Source organism: Aethina tumida, chromosome 5 (assembly GCF_024364675.1).
Source record: "Aethina tumida isolate Nest 87 chromosome 5, icAetTumi1.1, whole genome shotgun sequence".
NCBI classification, from domain to species: domain Eukaryota; kingdom Metazoa; phylum Arthropoda; class Insecta; order Coleoptera; family Nitidulidae; genus Aethina; species Aethina tumida.
In genome coordinates, this window is record NC_065439.1 from 23,510,750 (window position 1) to 23,530,653 (window position 19,904).

At 31.6% G+C, this 19,904-nt stretch overlaps 1 protein-coding gene across 3 annotated transcripts in view; it reads right to left on the reverse strand.

Annotated features, from left to right (window-relative positions):
* The window catches only part of LOC109595651 (protein Tob1-like), a 32,259-nt gene that overhangs the window by 3,321 nt on the left and 9,034 nt on the right, over nucleotides 1-19,904 (reverse strand). Inside the window, exons 2-4 of one of the 3 annotated variants that reach the window (XM_020011063.2) lie at nucleotides 8,195-8,219; nucleotides 1,320-1,772; nucleotides 793-1,235 (exon numbers count right to left, since the gene is read on the reverse strand). In XM_020011063.2, coding sequence (XP_019866622.2) covers nucleotides 793-1,235; nucleotides 1,320-1,649 — 773 coding nt within the window. In that variant the 5' untranslated portion in view covers nucleotides 1,650-1,772; nucleotides 8,195-8,219. Of the gene's footprint in view, nucleotides 1-792; nucleotides 1,236-1,319; nucleotides 1,773-8,194; nucleotides 8,220-18,552; nucleotides 18,623-19,904 lie in introns of those variants that run through there. The other 2 variants (XM_049968298.1, XM_049968297.1) reach the window with 2 other exon arrangements.

The window sequence follows — 19,904 nt, forward strand, 5'->3', positions numbered from 1 at the left end:
ACAAGAAGAGTATTAATCGTTAATTTTGGTTTAATGCACCATTCTTCCAAAGTTTCACAAGAATAAAATAATGCACAAACACCAATTTTATAGATAGAAACTACTTGAACTGATTTAAATCTAAAGGTACATACTTAAAATATAATGTCTGACAGTTTCGATTGGCTTCCCTAATAAATTAATTAAATAGGAATTTAATTAACTAATTAATGACCTGTTATAAAACAAAATCGATATTCTAAATATAACCAATTACTAATTTTACAACAACTTAGATATTCCATTAGAAGTAAAACATTTGGCAAATGTGTTTGTTATCAAAATCATGGTCCCATAAAAATAGAATAATAATCCATACTTGAAGGCGACCTGCACGCACAATGTGTTACAACCTATCGCAATAAAACTTTTTTATCTCTTTCGTGACTTTACTATTTGATCAGGAAATTATTTTTAGTCCATAGTTTGAGGGAAGTTTTTACGTTCAATATTTAAAGTGATGTTAACGTTGCACGTATTAATGACACGCCAATTTACAAAAATATGCTAATTAAACACAAAACGTCATTATGTAAACAGCGGTGTGCAAACTGTAAACTAGAGCGAGTTTTGTAAGATTTGTTTTATTATCTATGAACATGCAACACAAGTTTGGTGCGGTCACATTCGTTTGTAGTATTGCGGACTACTTCTAACGTTAATCTATAAATACATTGGCATCACATTTTTCTTGTTACATTTTATAAACTCTTCAATGTCCATCAGTTTTCGTTTGTGGGAGGGCGCCCTTACCGATTGGCTCGTTTGCTGCTGGTCTTGAGTTTCGTGCTGCCAAACTTGGTTTGAGCAAAAGTGGCCGTGGTGAAGGTGAGCGGCGTCGTGGTGCGCGGTATGAACGCGGGCACCGGCGACGGCGAACCCTTGAAACTTTGGCCGCCCAAGGGCGTGGGCGATGGGGCGCTCGAGTGCGATGTCAGATGGTTCAGGTTGTTGGGCATTTGTACATTTCCGTTTTGCTGAGGTAACGTATTGTTGGGTATGGGGGCGCCGACGACGGGGCCCGCGTTACCGCCGGCGAACGGCGGTATGTTCTTGGGCGACAGGCTGAGCTGGTTGAGGCTGCAGCTGACCGATTCGATGGGACGGAAGCACTGGGCTTCCGGATTGAAGGTCTTCGTGACCTCGCGGTCCGCGGAGTTCTCGTCCTGTGGGTCGGACTTGTCACTGAACAAAACCTGGAAGCAAACATGCAACGATAAGGAACCTTCCAAGCAATTTATGGTGGTTTTTTAACGTTTTTTTGGAACGGAAATGGTTACCTTGACGGCTCCTTTTTCGCCGATCCTGTAGCTGACCTCGCCAGGGTCCACCCATACAGCCAGTTCCTGAGGGAGGTTCTCCAGGATGTCCTGGATGGGAACGCCGCTCTCTCTGGCCGCGCGTTCCAACACCTTATCGATTGGATCGCCAGTCTTTAAACATCTGAAAGCCGATCCTTTGAACGGTTTCTCGGGATACCAGTGACCCTGAAATTTGTCTTTTAAGGCTTTTTCCAGTTCTTCTCCAAATATGTTGACCCGTCGTCTGGGCAACTTGTTATACAGGTACGATATGACAAAATTCAACGCTACTTGAACTTCAATATGCATTGTGATCAGTGTTGTTTGGGCTTCGTTTTTATTTTCGGTACTCGGGACACTTTAATTCAACATTGATTTCTTTTCGACGACGTTTCGTTTTCTTTTTCTTTACTCGAAATTAAGGTACGTGATCTGAAACGAAGAGAAGATGCATTAGAACACAATCATACACCTGAATCGATAAATTATCAAATCTACTGATAACTGATGATTCAACCGTTCCAGTTTATATTTTTGCAATAATTCCCAAAAACATGAGTTCACCAAATTTTTAAACTAATATTCATACTGTTTTATGTGTTTACTGTTATAACGTCGCATAAAAATAATCTGGAACGGTCGAGATAACGTTTACAGTCAGGTTTAGAAGTTTGTGGGTTCTTTTAGGACGGGCGTTAATTTTCTATCGACGTGAAAAGGTCCGCCGTGATTTACAAAACATTTATTGACCGTCCAAATTCAAGAGGCCACCATCCGTACGAAGACAACGATCTAAACGCTCGCACCGCCAATAAAACCCACTCCATATGGAGCGATCCCATTCCGTCCCGGCAATAAAACAATATCGTCGACGGTTGAGCCCAGTTTTCGGTAGCGATCCGGAGATCGTAAAAGGCACAGTGTTGGAAGTCTTGCGTAGACGTAACACGTCGCGCGATCAATAACACGCAGCAAAAGCGGCAGCGGGCCGTAAATTGTGACGAATTTAAAACTAGGTCGCGCCCAAGCATCCCAGCTTGACACAAATCTTCGAGCGCGTACACCCGAAACTCAACACGGGGTTTTAATTATCCACTCCGCAGTCTCGCAATCGACGCGCGTAATGTTTGCTTTCACACATGTCGTACAGCTTAATTTGACGTTATTAATTCTGGATGGAATAATTAACGCCCACAGCTGGATTTTGATTTTGCAAGTTCTTCTTGCTTTAACGTCTCTGGACGTCGCACCTTCATCAAGTTTTTCTCGGAATGGTAACCTTCATCATTCGAATGTCGGAGGAATATGTTGAAGGATGGCTGGGGAATTATAATTTATCATTTCTGATATGAATGGGTTCTGGTCAAATTATCATCAGAATTAGGGTTGCACTGGGTCGGGTATTTGACCGATAGTTTAAGGACTGTGCTCATTTTAAATACGAAATATAAAACAATTTTTATTCAAGTATTGCTTTGGTTCAAGATATGAAAAAAATATAGAAATAAATAAAGATAATACCATTAGATTAGCCAGCTCAAAGTCCGGATCTAAATCCAGTTGAAAACTTGTAAAATGACATGTCTCTTATTTTGATTTAGATACAAAATAAATAGTTGTAGTGATGTTTAAATAAATTATAAAGGATTTTGACTGCATTCAATAAGAGGCCATCAGTATCTGTGTTCTGAACTTCTGAAAATGCAGAAAAGTCTTTATCCATCCCCCACACTGTACCAGACTCCTATACATCCCCTTAATCAAAACAACTCCTTTAGTCACTAATTTAGATAACATAAGTGTAAAAAATGTATTTCATATAATATTTGCCAATGTTTACATTCCGGAAATAACGTAGTTTACGCCGATGCTAAACAAAACGGTCTAATTTAAACAAAATGGCTCATTCATGAGCAGCATTTCTGTACACAGTTCGACGCATTAAGGATCTCGTTTTCCCGAAATAACAAAAAAAAAAAACGATTCGGGAGACGGAGGCGAAAGTATGTAAATTCCAAACAAAGGTTTATCGATTTTCACGTCGGCTGCGTAGGTGAGATAAAGTGCGACGACAGCATCAAAATTTTCTGTCTGGATCTGTTATCGCTGCCCACCATCAGAGATAATTTTTATTGCGTACGCGATTTCTCGGTTTTAACCAAAAAAAGAACCAAATTGATGTATCCAGCAGTGTCCGCAGATGATGGATTTTATTTAAAACGCAACAACATCGAGACTTATGTTTTCCTGTCGACATTAAATTCTATGCGTATTTTAACAATAACGTATTGAATTAAACGACCGTATAGGTCTGTTATATTGAATTATTTCATACTGGAACGACTTCCTTCAATTACATAGTTACGTGCTGCATTTATTTGAGCACACGGGCGTGCATAAACAAAACGATTTTTTCCAAACGCAAATAAGGTCAATTTAAACAATCCGAACAAATTTCCTCGTTACGACCAATTTATTCCGCACATAAAGTTGTATTGGCACAATTAAAAAAGCCGTAATTTTAACGGTGGCCCGGCCAAAACGCCAGTCCGTTACGATTTTACGTTTTTATTGCCGTTTTAAAAAAAACCCTCGTGATTTCCAACGATAAACGTGGCACGCTACTGATCGCCTCAATTGATTTATTTGACAAGCACACGATTATTTTTCATTCCCGTACCCTCGGACCAGCTGCGACCTTCAATGGCTAAATCCTTTTTGTTTTTTTTTTTGATGGAGAGCCTTCAGGAGCTGGAGGTATGATGCTAATGAAGATTGATAAGTTGCTTCAGATACGCAAACGAGCTTTATTAACTGAACACAAAACAAAGCTTAAAAGGATTTAGCAGGAATGATCAATTGAAGGGTGGAAACGGGGAAGGCCTGGATAGTGATGTGTTTTTAACCGCCGATGTGCGACAACAAGATTAGGGTAATGGTGGAAAGAATAATGAGCAAAAGATCCATCAGACGGAATGGGGTCAGCGATACGAATTATAAATATAAACATTGGATGATTGATAAATTGTGATACATTAACCCAGTTTCAGATCACTAAAATGGTCCAACCAAAGAAGTCAAGTCAACATACAAATACACATTCGCTCATATGTAGAGCAATAAATTAAAAAAGATATTCATTTTATTAAAAGATCGGTTCTTTTTAATTTCAATTAATTTTATAATTAAGTGTCTAAATATTTCGTACTGGAAAACAATTTTGTTTTCCGATGAAAGTCGGTTCCAAGTTTTCAAATCTGATGACATTTCATGGGTGATAAGACCAATTATTGAAATCCCAAGTACACTAGACTGACTGTGAAGCATGGTGAAGACGGCGTTATGGTTTGAGGATATTTTTCTGGATTTGACATGGGCCTGTTGGTAAAGATAGATAGGAAAATGATCGTTTTGTTTATCGTGACATTCTGGAGAATCATATGAAATTGATCGGAAAATCCATACAAAAAGACTCAAATTTGAATGAACTCTATGAGGAAGTTCAAAATCAGTGGAAAGAAATATTGAATGATTATATTAAAAAGCTACTGAAATCAATGTAAAAAGGTGTTTTTTAAAATAATAACAAATACCCAACTATACCCCCAAAAAACAATTATATTGAAGTTATTTAAACGTATACTTTTATCAAGATAAATGAAAATTTCTAAAGTTGGTGTAGATAGCGAAAAACAGTCGCGGACCTGATTTCGATCACGGCTTACTCAACCGCAGAAGGCACGTTCTAAAAGTGTCTTTTGTTATTGCCAAGATTAACACTTGGAAAACAAATTTTATTCTTGAAACGTTCACGTAAATAAATCGGCGATGTGTGTCGTGGAACGATGACGACACGGATTTAGTGCCCAAGGCTGACACGGCGTTTTGATAAAGTGCCCAGTGGAAAAACGGGACGGCAAAGTATTTTAATTTGTTGATCGTCATAAGTTACAATGCACACAATTTGATTACATTTTGAAAACGTTCATGTACCAAGGCGAATTACGATGTTTTCGATAGTAATGCCGGACTGAAATATGGTAATCTAGGTGTTTGGCACTTGGAACGTAAACAGTTTAGCCGCCGGGAGATGCCTCATTGAAACACTGTTTTTCTTGGGTGCCACCGGTAATGTGGTGCGAGACATTTTTTCTAGCACATTTGTACGAGGCGTTAAAACGATCACTTAATTTTGACTCACCACGTGAACGGCACACAAACAACAGACGCACTGTAGTTTGAACAATAAACGAACGTTTTTCTTAGCTAATTGTATAGAAATGCATATGAATTAAAGTAATTTCCTACAAATTACTCAGATCAACACAATGATTAGTCAAATACTGCGGATGACAATTAGTTTTGAATGTGGTTGCACAATGTTAGATTAAATCTTTTTAGAAGAATTAGGTACAAGGGTACAAGGATATTATGATATAAATTGTGCTGTGTTAATTAGGAAAACAATGCGAAATTAACATAACGTTTGTTTTTAGCGAAATTCGCGTGGCTCATTGGTAAGGGTTATTTTAGTTGCCGCAAAACGTTTTCACTATTTATTCAATAAGTTCGCCTTGGGGAATGTTTACGAAATTCCGGGGAACTTTGGATACCCAGAACGATATACAACAATAACATTATATAACGGTGCGGTTTTCTATTTATAAAACTTGAGTTTTTGTAATTTCGTTATACAAGTAATAATAATTTAGTGGGTACTATTGCATATTTCGTCGTTATTGGTAGACCTTGATTTTAATGTTTCTACACGTGATTTTTCATTTTTAAACGTCTAAACAAAGCGTAGTATGTAGTAACAATTTTTCTTAAAAACAATTTTGGTTTTTATTGGAAAACCTTGATTCATGCAGTTTTGATTTTATTCCAATGTCTTTTATAGATGTTTACCCACACCAATTTATTGTCCAATTCACTGGCAGCAATTTGTGTACTACATCCAATTTTTCGCCAGTGTGGGCAACATGTTTATTTTTAGGTTATGTTATTTTAGTATATGTAACCTATACATGTTTGTAAACAAATTTTGTTTGTAAGTTGGTGGTATTAAAAGTTATTAAAATGTTCTATTTTTTAGCAAGTTATTGGCCAACTTTTGTATCACACGCATTAATTAACTGAAGGTTTCAAAATTGATCAATATATTGGCGTGTGTGAATTAACTATAAGAAGCTTAAGTAGGAAATTTTAAACTAAATCTAATGATTGATTTATACACGTCAATTTATTGTCCAACTTATTGACCAATTTATTCTCCAATTCATTGGCAGCAATTTGTTGTGTATATTAATACCATTTTTTAGCTAGTACAGGCAAAATGTACATATTTTTAGGTTAGGTTATTTTAGTATGTTATATAAATAATTTAGTGATACATTCATTTTAATTGGAAAACATTGATTTTATTAATTAATTTATGGTCTAATGGATTGGCAGGAATTTGTGTATTACACCGAATTTTTCGCCAGGGTGGGCAACATGTTTATTTTTAGGTTATGTTATTTTAGTATATGTAACCCGAATATGTTTGAGAACAAATTTTGTTTATAAGTTGACAGTAACATAAGTTACTAGAAACGTTCTATCTTCCAACAATTTATTGGTCAATTTAAAATTAAAGCAATAAACTCAAGGTCTCACAATTGGTCATGTAAAACAGCTACAATTAATAATAAGAGGATTGTTGTTACAATTTTTCTTTATAGAAATTTGAAACCTGAACATGATTTCATAGCAATAACTGGAATCAGTAAACCGAAATTAAACCAGTAAACGTGAAAACCAAATATAGAAACCACGTGTAAACAAAAACAACACAACCAGACGGGACGGATCAGTTGAATCGATTCCAGTTTAGTTCCATTCGAAATGAATTATATAAAAGACGAAATCAATTCTTCAACACGTCTTGTGCATTTGACATTTCTTCGCGACGATTGAACGGGGCGTTCCATCGATTGGCCGTGCGCCGTTGATAAATTATTTAAACGGTAAAATCGATATTAATTAACTTATTACGGTTGAATGCGGGTCAAGGTAAATCTTGCAGGCGAATCCTTATTAAAATATATGCCTGGTTAAGTAAAGGTTAAGTACAACTGAAAACAATGCTGCGTTGCATAAATAAAAGTAATTCGGTTTCAATATCGTGGGATACGAGTACAATGTGACGTGCATGTTTAATTTGTACGTTTTTCATTTCGTTTTGGTGTACTCGTACGACTGTTTTATCTGCGCTTACGTTTCGGAGATTAATTCTTATTTAATTTTTTGGGTAAATATTTGCGGGTGTAAGTCCCAGTTCACGCATTTCGAGATGGATTAGTTTCGAAACTTGTGTGGCGCTTTGATTAAATTGTCAAGTGGGATTTGCGAGTTTTCGGAAAAGTTGTTTCGAGGAAAACCGTCCAGTTTTGAAAAGTTTGAGGATTACTCCTAGTCAAGCGGTGACTGTGTCACACCGGGGGCTTCGAAATTGATTTTTTTTTTGAGGGTTGACATGTGTGAAACACGACGGTGTTGTTGTTATAATTGATGCCGTTGCCAAACGATCTTGTCTAAAAGTAAACATGAAAAAATTTAAATGTTATGACATTCTTTGGTATTTTGGCAAGCGGTGCTGACTCCTGAATCATTCCAGTAGGTACAGATTTGGCAAAGTGCGCTAATTCGTGACGTGGGAAGCGTATGTGATAAAAGAGTCAATCAGCCGATCGGCCAATGGCGATTTGTTTGTTTCCATGGAAATCGTATTTTTAGACCGTTTCCTGCACCTACGTGAAACATTTTTTTCAACCGTAGAATAGACAGCTGTTTGAAGTAACAACAATACTCACTGCTGGTCGATTAATGGAAACTCACCTGCGAAAAGAAAAAAATCAATATTAGTCAGGTTTTCTAGGTTTAATTTAGACCGAATTATTAATCGACGCAACCCACAATTCAATATCAATGCCAAAAATTCAGTCACAATAGATTACGAAGGTTTTTTTTTAAGTTTTATGGCATTCGGTTTGGTGCACATGCCAAAGTTATTATACGTTAAATATTCTAAAATATTTAATGACGGTTATTTATGTAACATTAAACATGTGTTTTCGGAATCATGTAATATTGAATGGAAGTTTCACGTTTATATGTGCAAAGGTAGAAAATTTTACAACTGTTTCCTTTTAATACCATAACATTTTTATATTTTTTTGTGGTTTGTACAATATATTTATTTAAATAAATGTTAATAAAATAGAATTTTTATTAAAATACATTTTAATTATTCGGGGCAAGAATTTTTAATCAACTTTGATATAAATTGATAATTGATCATTTAATAATTATCAATTGATAATTGTCCAGCATACAAAAATTGACAAAAAATTGTCAACTGTGTCAATTTTTTTTATAAATTTTGGACAATTTTTAATTTAATTTAATTAATTTTATCATCAACTAATATTAATTATTTGATAATTAACAAATACTTAAATATCACGATATTTATCACTGAATCATACATACAACTAAATAAATAATTTAGTATTTAAAGCTATTTCTAGAGGTTTTTTGGATAAATTTTGGAGAATCATTAACACTTAAACACTTACTATCATTCTATAATTATTAAAGCATAAATAACGACAATTTTATTAAATAATTATCATCATCAATAATTCAAATAAATTTATATTTACTTTTTCTGGAAGATTTTTTACACAAATTTTTGAAAAATGTAAACCTATTTCGTCAATCTTCGGATATGGAATTATCAAGGGGAAATTATCAAGATTGATAATTGTTATCACTAATAATTTATTATTTTTAATTAAATATCAATTGATGATTATAAATATTAGTAAATGGTGTCAGCAATATTTTTAAAAAATTGCTAAAAACATGCAATTATCAAATTATAATTATCAAAATTAATAATTGTCTTAAGCAATAATTTACATAAATTAATATAAATTAATATCAATTCTAAAAATATATTTCTATTTTTTAACATTTAATTAATGCGTTTATAAAAAACAATGTGATCAATTTGTTTTCAGTTTTTTTTTTGAAGAATAAACTGTTAATTCTGTATGTTTTCTAGATGAGTGGAAACATTTTTAATCAATATTGATATGTTTCTCAACTGATACTTAATAATTTGTTGATTAAATATCACGATAATGAACAGTGTAAACAACTAAGTAAATTTTTAATGTCTTTATTTAATGATTATAATCTGCAATAATTTAAATAAATTAATATTTAATGCTCTCTCAGGAGGATTTATTACACAAATATTGGGGGAGCAGAAAAATATTATATCAAAATTAATATTTGTCAGTTTATATATAAATATTGTTTCGTATTGGCAAACATTTTTTAATTAATTATTTAAAAATATGTAATTTACATTTTGTATTTTTTAACATGTAATATATTTTTTAAAAACAAAGTGATCATATCGATGCGTTCTTTTGAAGAGTAAACTATTATTTCTGGATATATTCCTCAACTGATACTTATCATTTGTTAATTAAATAGCATTGTAATTAACGGTCAACTGTATAAGCAACTAAGTAAATTGTTAAATTTTTTATTTAATGATTATTATCTGGCATAATTTAAATAAATTAGTATTTAATACTATTTCTGGAATATTTTTTAGACAAATTTTGGGGAAATACAAAAATATTTGATTTATCTTTAGATATGTAATAATTAACTGATAATTATCAAGATTTCTAATTATTTATATAAATTTAATAGTTGTTATTCTTAATAATTCATGAGTCAAGATTTTAGAAATAATAATAACATTTGAAATTGTTTCTATTACTACAAATAACAATTTACATGTTAAACAAAATAAATGCAGTAACTTTTCTCTTTAATCATAATTTTGTATGAATTTTTGCAAAACGCAATAAATTTTATATGCAGCACCTTGTATGGAGATTTATGACTATGTAATTTTAAACAATACAATCATAATTTAATGGACAATAAAGCGAGGATTTATAACGTTTATAGCATTTTAAAAATTTTGCAAAATATCATGTGTATATTTGACACATTAATTATAACACTCATAAATCCCGTTTTAGTAAGCCACATATTTGATAAAATATGTCGAAATCAAATCGATTTGACTGACATTCGGAAATAACCGAAAAAAAAGTCAATTTTAAAACGCACGTGAGATTTACACATCGGACGGTCGAATTTTATAAATAGTCCAAAAATCCGTATAATATCTATCGAAATAAACAAATTTAAAAATAGTAACCGTTTGACGAATGCCGCGATGAGTCCGCACGCTAAATGCGGATTCGCATCTTGTATTTCCACTTTGCCGTCCGTATTCAAAACAAACAGACCAACGGTACGCGCGGAGAAGACCCGAAAAAAGCGGCAATTAAAAGGCGCATATGACGCCACCACCACCACCAAAACTTCCTTTTTTCGCGTCGCTGGAAGTTTGCCATGCCGTTTTGAAAAAAAAAAAAAAAATAAAATCGCGTATAATTCAAGCCTCGGCCAGAATTTTAATTTCGAACCGTTATTTACGTTGATGTCGGTCGGGCGAATCCTCCGCATCGGGACTCGCGACAAAAAAGTTCCGACGAAAACAACGGGTTTATTAATAGACGGGCGCATTAAATAATTAGAATTTCGTACAACACACACACACACACACACTTAAACATGTGCGTACTTTCGTGTGGCCGAGTGATTAAATGATCGGTATCAGTCAAGGTAAAAGTTTTACGATGTCCTTTGTATGTAATGGAATAGATGAAATTGGAGGAAACGCGTTTTGTTATTAATAAAACACACACGCGAAATGACCGATTAATAATCCCCATTAATTTTATCTAATGACATTGTATTACAGTAATTGGTAGGAACGATTTTGAGAGCTAAATAACAACAACAACAATATTCACAACAAAACTGTGACGAAGGCATGTTTTAATAGTCCTTTACACTTTGTGATAGATTTGGATTATGTTTAATTTAACTTCTGAAGGTTTTTTTGGCAAATCTTTGTGAAAATATAAAAGTTTTGAACAATGTAAATGTATCAATAGAATAATAAATTAAAATTGTATTGAAGACATGTTTAAACTGTCCTTAAGGCTACAACACTCAGTGATAGATTTAGATCCATATATTTTTACTTGTATGTTTATTTTATTAATATATTATTGCTACTTCTGGAGGCTTTTTAGCCAAATTTTTTGAAAATACAAAAGTTCTGAACAGTTTAGATGTAATTATCAATAGATTTGGCAATAAAAATTGTGTCGAAGACATGTCTTAACTGTCCTTTAGGCTACAACATTCAGTGATAGATTTAGATCCATATATTTTTACTTGTATGTTTATCTTATTAATAAATTATTGCTAATGATTTAAACTTTTTCTGGGATATATTGCTACTTCTGGAGGTTTTTTAGCCAAATTTTTTGAAAATACAAAAGTTCTCAACAGTTTAGATGTAAATCAATAGATTTACCAATAAATATTGTGTCGAAAACATGTCTTAACTGACCTTTAGGCTACAACACTCTTTCTTATAATTTGAACTTTTTCTGGAATAATTTTGTAGAAATACACATGTTTTTGAGCAATCTAGATGTAATTATAAACTGATAAATATCAAAGCATACTTATCACAAAAATTATCAATATAATTGTAAATAAGAATAGTCTCGAATTAACATTTTTTATTTTAATTTGTGTAATTTGTCAAACAAATCGATTATAATTAATGTTACTAGAATCGATTGAGTAAACAATTTGGCTTTTTAAGTGTCTTAGAAAATTAATTTCTATATTGAATTATGTAACAATTTAAAAAGGCTATTAGTAAATTTAATTTATTAATTAAATTTTTAAGTAATTATACTGTAAAACACTAATACTCATTAAATTGTCAATGGTTAAATAATCAATTTAATCTTCCATTTATTACAATTAAACAATACTCATTGGTAGAAATTAGAAATTAATAATTAAATCGATTGATTTTCAAAATTCAAAAATTAAACTCGTATTTCATCAATGAACTCCCAGACAAGTCGTCACCGCACATCACGAGACATGGTCGCCCATCAGCTGAGATACCAACCAATATTTACAAACAGACACACGTTGTCCGTGATTTTTTTTTTTATTTTTTGCTTTCGCATCCCCCGATTTATCAAGCGGTAAAAGCGCGGCATAAAGCTCAAGTAAACGTTCTGAAACGGGGTCGGAACGGCAGATCAATAGTAATGCTGCCAACGCCCCGCACTCGCTAGACACACTATCTCGGGCACATTTTTACACTGAAAGCAACCCTCTTCCGAGGAACGATCCGACGGTGATTTCGCACATGCATATTACCTGGTTAAGTCGCATGCAACAACCAGTAAACGGCCCGAGAGGGCCGTAAATATTTATGCGGGTGGTTTATTTTTTTCTTTTTGCTTGCAGTCGTCGGGTCATCAATGCAGACGGTTTGATGAGACCGTGACCCTGAACGGGGGAGAAGTTCATGAGTTGTGAATGGAAGGGCGTTGTGGCCTTAGGGGCAGTTAAAACATGTTTCTCGTCTGGATGATTATCGTGGTAATTGCTTTGACAATTCGACAATCAGTCGACGTAAATTAATAAATATAATAATTCATAATGTTTAACTTCATATCTAATAGAAATCATAATAAAACCAGTTGAAAAGTTAAAAATACAATAATTAGTCCAATACGTAATATAATTCCTATTATTAATGATTAATTGGAACCGATCGTGAACAATGAGGTATTATTAATATCAATAGTAAATAATCTCGGCCGTTGAAGTACTATTTTATCACGCCATCGATTATTGGTATCGTTAACTCGTGTACCGCGGCGGTAAATCCCCGGACAATCATCATAAACCAACCACCGCCACTCATGTATTTCAATAACTCTTTTTCAGTCTGAAAAGCGATTTTTTTTTGGTGACGAAACACCTCCGTATTTACATGACAACACGCAATCTAAAAATAACTGGGCTAGTGAAAAAAAAAAAAAATGGAATTCAAGCTCAATCGAAACGTGGAGGTGGCTAAATATAAAATTTTTCGACTGAGCAGCGGCATCGCTAATTCGCTTAACTCCATCGGTCGATTCGCCTTTCGGTATTTTTGGTGCCTGTTCCGTAACAATTACGACACCAGAAAACACTTTTTGTACCAGTTACGTGGTGATGAAGGAGTCTGTGTTAATTTAAAAAGCTGATTGAACCGATGAAAGGTTTGATTTGGGATTGGTGTTCACTTTTAAAACAATTTTATTGAGTGTTTTATGTAATTAGCACGTCACCTGGAACATTTGCATTAAGAGATTCATTTAAAACGTCCGCAAAAGTCATTAAGAACGGTAATATGAGATGCACACGACGTTGCAATTAACAAAACATATAAAATATTTAATTGTGCTTTTGCCGAACTAAAACCATAATGCATTTAGCAACGTACTTAATTTAAATTTAAAGTTTTAATTACATAAATAAAATGTGAATCTCTTACCCCGAACACGAAAATAATCCCGTGGCACCACAATAATTGAACTGAATTATCTGAAACCCGTCTAATTGAGGCACTCATCGAAAAGATCCGACTGAAATTTCATACCGTTCTAGCACAACAAACGCGGTCGTCAAATGTTAAATAAAAGCACCGTGTAACTTACGGCATTGTGGCGTCAAATTGGCCTATCATATTGTGGCGACCGTAACATCGATTACGACATGCTTTCCACAAAATTAATCGATCTATTGTCGGTCTATTTACACTACTCTATTATATAAATATTTAATTTGTTGCGAGGCAATCGAGATTTATTCACCGTGCTGCCGCTATTACTTGTGGTTTGCACAAACTACAGTCACTGAACGTGGTGGTACCTTTTAAAAAATTAATGTGCTTGTCATTGTTTTTAGCAGTTGAAACGTAAAAATTGTTCAAGATTTATAGAATTCATGGATATCTAAAAACGAATACATCAATAAGTTACGGAGTTTCAGAATAAATTGTGGATATCTAAAAGTACTTACATAGTTCCGTGTTTTGTATTTTTTGTTAGTAATATATTTAAATTAATACACTTCGCACCAAAGTAAAGAATAAATAATTGGTAAACAATGTTAAAAATAATGTTACTTTCACATAAAAAATTACTATTTTTATTAGCTTTTTTAATTTTAGTAAACAATATGAAGAAACTGTTGAATTTGTTGTCAAATATGTCAATAACTTAGAAAACTTCCTTAAAAAATAGAATGGCATTGTAGAAACTGGAAAATATTTAGCTATTTTAAAAATATACATCAACTGTTTTAAATATTTCTTGTAATTCTTAAAATATATTAAATTTTTTTAAAAATAAAATGACACTTGTTTTACTGTAAAAACTGTATAAAATAAACTGAGTGAAACTGTTGAATTATTAAAAAAAATTAATTAATTTTAAAAATCATCTTTAAATGAAAAAAAAACTGTATAGACTGGAAAATGTATAAAATAAACTTCCCCTATATGTGAAAGTCTTAAATAAAAACTTAAGAACTGAAAACTTTTATTTAATTTACAAATGATCTTTAAAAGCTTCCCTTCAAATAAACTGTATGTGACATGTTAATCTGTTTAGAAAATAGACTTAATAATTTCAGATATTTTATGTATTTTGTAAATAACCTAAAAAATCGTGTCAAAGAAAAAAAAATGTGCAACAGTAGGAACTGGAAAACGTATAAAATAAACTTGTCTTTATATGTTAAAAAATTGAGCTATTTTAAAACAAACTTGGATGTTTTAAATAGTTTTTATGTAATTTGTAAATGATATTAAAAATTATCCATAAAATTAAAAAGAAACTAGAGTAAGAAGAAAGTTGAGTTTCTTAAATATAAACTTGAGAACTTAAAACAGTTTTTTATTTAATTTGTAAATTACATTTAAAATCTTACTTTTAGAGTGGAAAAAACTTCTCCTCTATGTGATGTTTAGAAAATAAAACTTGTACAACTGTAGAAGCTGGATAATGTATAAATAAACTTCTCTCTGTTTATTAAAAAGTTGAGCTATTTTAAAAAAATTTGGACGTTTTAAATAGTTTTTTTATGTAATCTGCAAATATTTATAAAAATCTTTTTTTTAAATGAAAAGATACTTGCTTAACTGTACGGACTGGAAAATATATAATCTTCTTCTGTAAATAAAAAAAGTTCAAAAAAAAAAAAAAATTGAAATTATTAAATTTATTTTATTTTATGAAAAAATCATCTGTCAAAGTAAAAAAATGTGCAATTGTAGAAACTGGAAAATGTATAAAAAATTTAGCTATTTTAAAATTAACTTGATGTTTTAAATGTTTTTTTATGTAATTTCTAAATGATCTTAAAATTTCTCCTTTTAAATGAAAATAAACTTGTTTAATTATGGAGACAAGAAAATGTATATACTTTTACAGTATGTGAAATGTTGAACTAGTGTAAAAGCTGGAGAATGTATAAAACAAATTTCTCCTGTATGGAAAAAAGTAAACTTTGGTATCTTAGATATATTTTTATATTAGGATCAAAATAAAACTTGAACCATAAAAATAGCTTCGTGTTTTTTTTCCACTATATTTCAAACTCTTCTTGCAATTTTATTAATAAATCATTAAATTTTTATAACTTTCCTAAAGTACTTTAATTTAATTATACAGTTTCATATTTTATTTCCCCGCACAGATTACCGGTAACTTATTTAAAACCATCATGAACGAAACCTTAAACCCTTCGGGAACATAAAGTATTCAAAGTCTTATTTTCTGGCCGGTCCCCCGCGGTCCCCGAAGCCCAACGACTGAAATGAAACATTCATTATTTCCTGCTGGTTTAAATGCTCGGTTTAAACTGGTTATCTAACCGTCCGTAATTATTAATTGTATAACATAATGAGTCGCTTAAACAAAACGAACTGAATCAATTCAGCAGTTCGCGGACGCAAAAAAAAAACACGACTTCGACGTTCCCTTGAATGATCACCGAATGGGTTTTGGAATTAGCGTTACTTACTTACGGTTATTCGCGTAAAAATCTTGCCGGTCTACTCACCTAAAACAAAAGAGAGAGAAATGATTAACATAGATGTGTAGGTAGGTGGATCGGGCGAAAATGCACCGAGATTAGTGGCAATTTGCTGGGAATTAAGCCCGAGATGAGATGAAAGCCGCCCGTGGAAACAACAAAAGTGGATTTTAACGAGGACGGAACAGATTGCGACAGACGAGTCGACAGATTCGGGCGAATTGAACCGGAAAATTGAACTTTTACCGGAGTATCTGCGACGTGTGTACTACTCCCATTGCGAATCGACTTATCGATAAAACAAAAGTGCTGTTAATAAAATTATTTTTTATTACTAACGTAATAATTTTTTTTTTTGCGTAACTTCCCTACGCGACTGGATAATAAATTTTACGGTTAATAATTTGTAACGTCCTTCAATTTTTGTTGGAAATCGCTTAAAAAGCGATTACCACGTTACAAATTCACGTGTCCAGTGTGATCTGTCAAGGTTATTTGTTACACGAATTTCGTAAATATTGACCAATAAATAACGTGATAGTAATTAAACCGAGTTGCATCGAAAGGAGGTAATTACTTCCTTCCTTGATCCTTGCACTATTACTCATCAACGTTGTGTTTATGTTGGAACAGCTAAAAAACGTATATTTTGTAAATTTACCAACACTATAATGGCCGTCAAGAAGGCCGGATTTAACTCCACTTAAGGTCAGATACTGCAATGGAAAAATTGTACAGGAAGACTTTAAGTAACACTATTTAACGTACTAAAATGTTAAGTAATCAAATACAGTCAAAAACAGTTAATAAATAATTAATAGATAATTTAATTATCATCAAATGTAAATATAAATAAGTACTATTAATTAAAAATTTGATAAAATTGTTGAAAGCCTATTAAATTTGTGTTTAGACTCGAGTTTCTTGTCTGATAATCATGTATGAGTCAGTTTTAAAAACCACCAAAATAAGTGTGCCATAAATTGGGATAAATAAAATAATTTCTCAATTAATTAATATGTGTTTATGGGACATTACCTTTAATTAACAAATCCATTCACTCTATATTTTTTTTAATATGTGATTAAAATATTTATTTAAAAAAAATTTCAATAAGTTATTGTGTTTATAGAACATTAAGTTAATTGAAGCAACAACAAATTTTATGATTAATTGACCCAAAATTTTTATATTTTTATAATCATTAAATAATTTAAAATATTTACTTAATATATTTTTTTAGAATTAATTATTGTGTGTTTATATATAAAATATAAAAAAAATATTAAAAAGTATGGTTTAATCAACTCAAAATTGTCCTACATATTTAAAAATATTTATTTAATACAATATTTTAATTATTGTGTTTTTAGGATATTAACTTAAAATAATCAGTAAAAATTAATATGGTACAAAATTTTATGAATATTAAAAATTATATGATTGATTAATAGACCCAAGATTGTCCTTCATATTTTATAATCAATAAATGATTAAACATATTTATTTAATACAATATTTTACAATTAATTATTATGTTTTTATAATATTAACTTAATTTAATCAGTAAAAATTAATATGGTACAAAATTTTATGAATATTAAAAATTATATGATTGAACATATTTATTTAATACAATATTTTACTATTACTTTTTGTTTTTAGAACATAACTTAATTTAAACTGTAAAAATTAATATAATACAACATATATGAATTTTAAAAATGATATGATTGATTAATTAATCCAAAGTTGTTCCTCATATTTTCATAATCAATAAATAATTTAAATTATTTATTTAATATAATATTTTACAATCAATTATTGTGAATTTAGTCATTAAGTTAATTTAAACAGTAAAAATTAGGATGGTACAAAATTTATAAATATTAATATATTTTAAAAACCTTTTTTCAGAATTAATTATTTTCAATTTTTAATAATAATAATAATTATTATTATTTTGGTTTATTTGCAATTACATTTAGGCATTTTTTTTAAATAAAAACGTGTATTAATTTTCGTAACTCAATGACACATAGATAGGTATAATCGTTATCACCCTTGAACAAATAAATTTCAATACATTTCAACTTACAAAAATCAATTAAATCAATTGAACACCGCAGTAATCCTAAATACACACTCACGAAAACTTGCACACTTGATACTGACATGAACAAATTAAACTGGCACAAATACTGGTTGCAATCTTATCAAACGTAACTCATTGATAATGCCCATCAATTGGACCAGACGCAAATCGACGCATGGATCTACAATCTTAATTACAAAACATCGAAAACGTCCTCGAACAAAATTCCATCGATCCATGTAAATATGCGCGACACTCGAAAAATAATTAAACCGACCGACTCGTCTGTTTAAAACAGTGCACCATTAAAAAGTTGGCAAGTTGTACGTTTGAAAACTTTTCTAACGGCACTTATTGCCGGATGCCAGTACGTCCCCCCGGAGGGGTGGAAACTAATCTGTATAATTTCATTTGCGATGCTCCGCGTGTGAGTCCAACGCGAGAAGCACCATAATAAAACCTATGTCGCAACGATCCATTATCCCGGACTTTAAGGTGAAAAGAGTACCGCTTGTTTAATTGGACGCTCAAACTTTGGACGTCTGCAAGCACCCCAGACACAGTTTCGTACTTTGGACGTCGGACGTCACGACGAATGTAAATGTAACAGCCACGCAAAATCGTTAAAATATGCGATAAAAATATTACTTGTGTGGCATTACGAGAATAAACGAAGTCTCGCACTTCATTCAATCACGTGAAATTAATCAACGCTAGATAAAAAAACCTTTTTTATAGTCGGATTTGTTCTAAACGTGTGTGTATTATTGAAAAAAAAAATAACTATAAGGGTATGTGTTTGTGGTGCTATTTCAAAGGATTAAAATGAAAAATGGGTTAGGTTAATCATCTAAATTAGTTTCAAAGTTAATTAAGGATTCTTATTTAACAAATTATGTATATTTTATACAACGTAATAATGAGAAATGCTTACTTTACTATTTGTTGGTAAAGAAATGCATAAAATCAATTAATATTAAAAAAGACTATTTGGCACCGCAGTGCTAAATACTAAATTTTACACTGCAGGTTCACTGCATGCTTTTCTCCTTCAATAGAATTTTTTACTAATTTAAAAACTTCAAAACGTTAAAATTAAAAAAAAAATATTTGATTTAAAAAAATTGAGCTAATTTAAAAGTAAACTTAATATAGTTTTTGCGAAGTGGTAGTACTATTAATGGTACTACCGTAATACCGTAATATTTGGTGCTAAATAAATGCACAAAATCAATTAATATTAATAGAGAAGACCATTGGCACTATAGTGCTAAATATTAAATTTTTCTTTGCAGGTTCACTGCATGCTCCTCAACTTAGTTTTAAGAAGGTAGAAAATTATCTAAATAGAATCA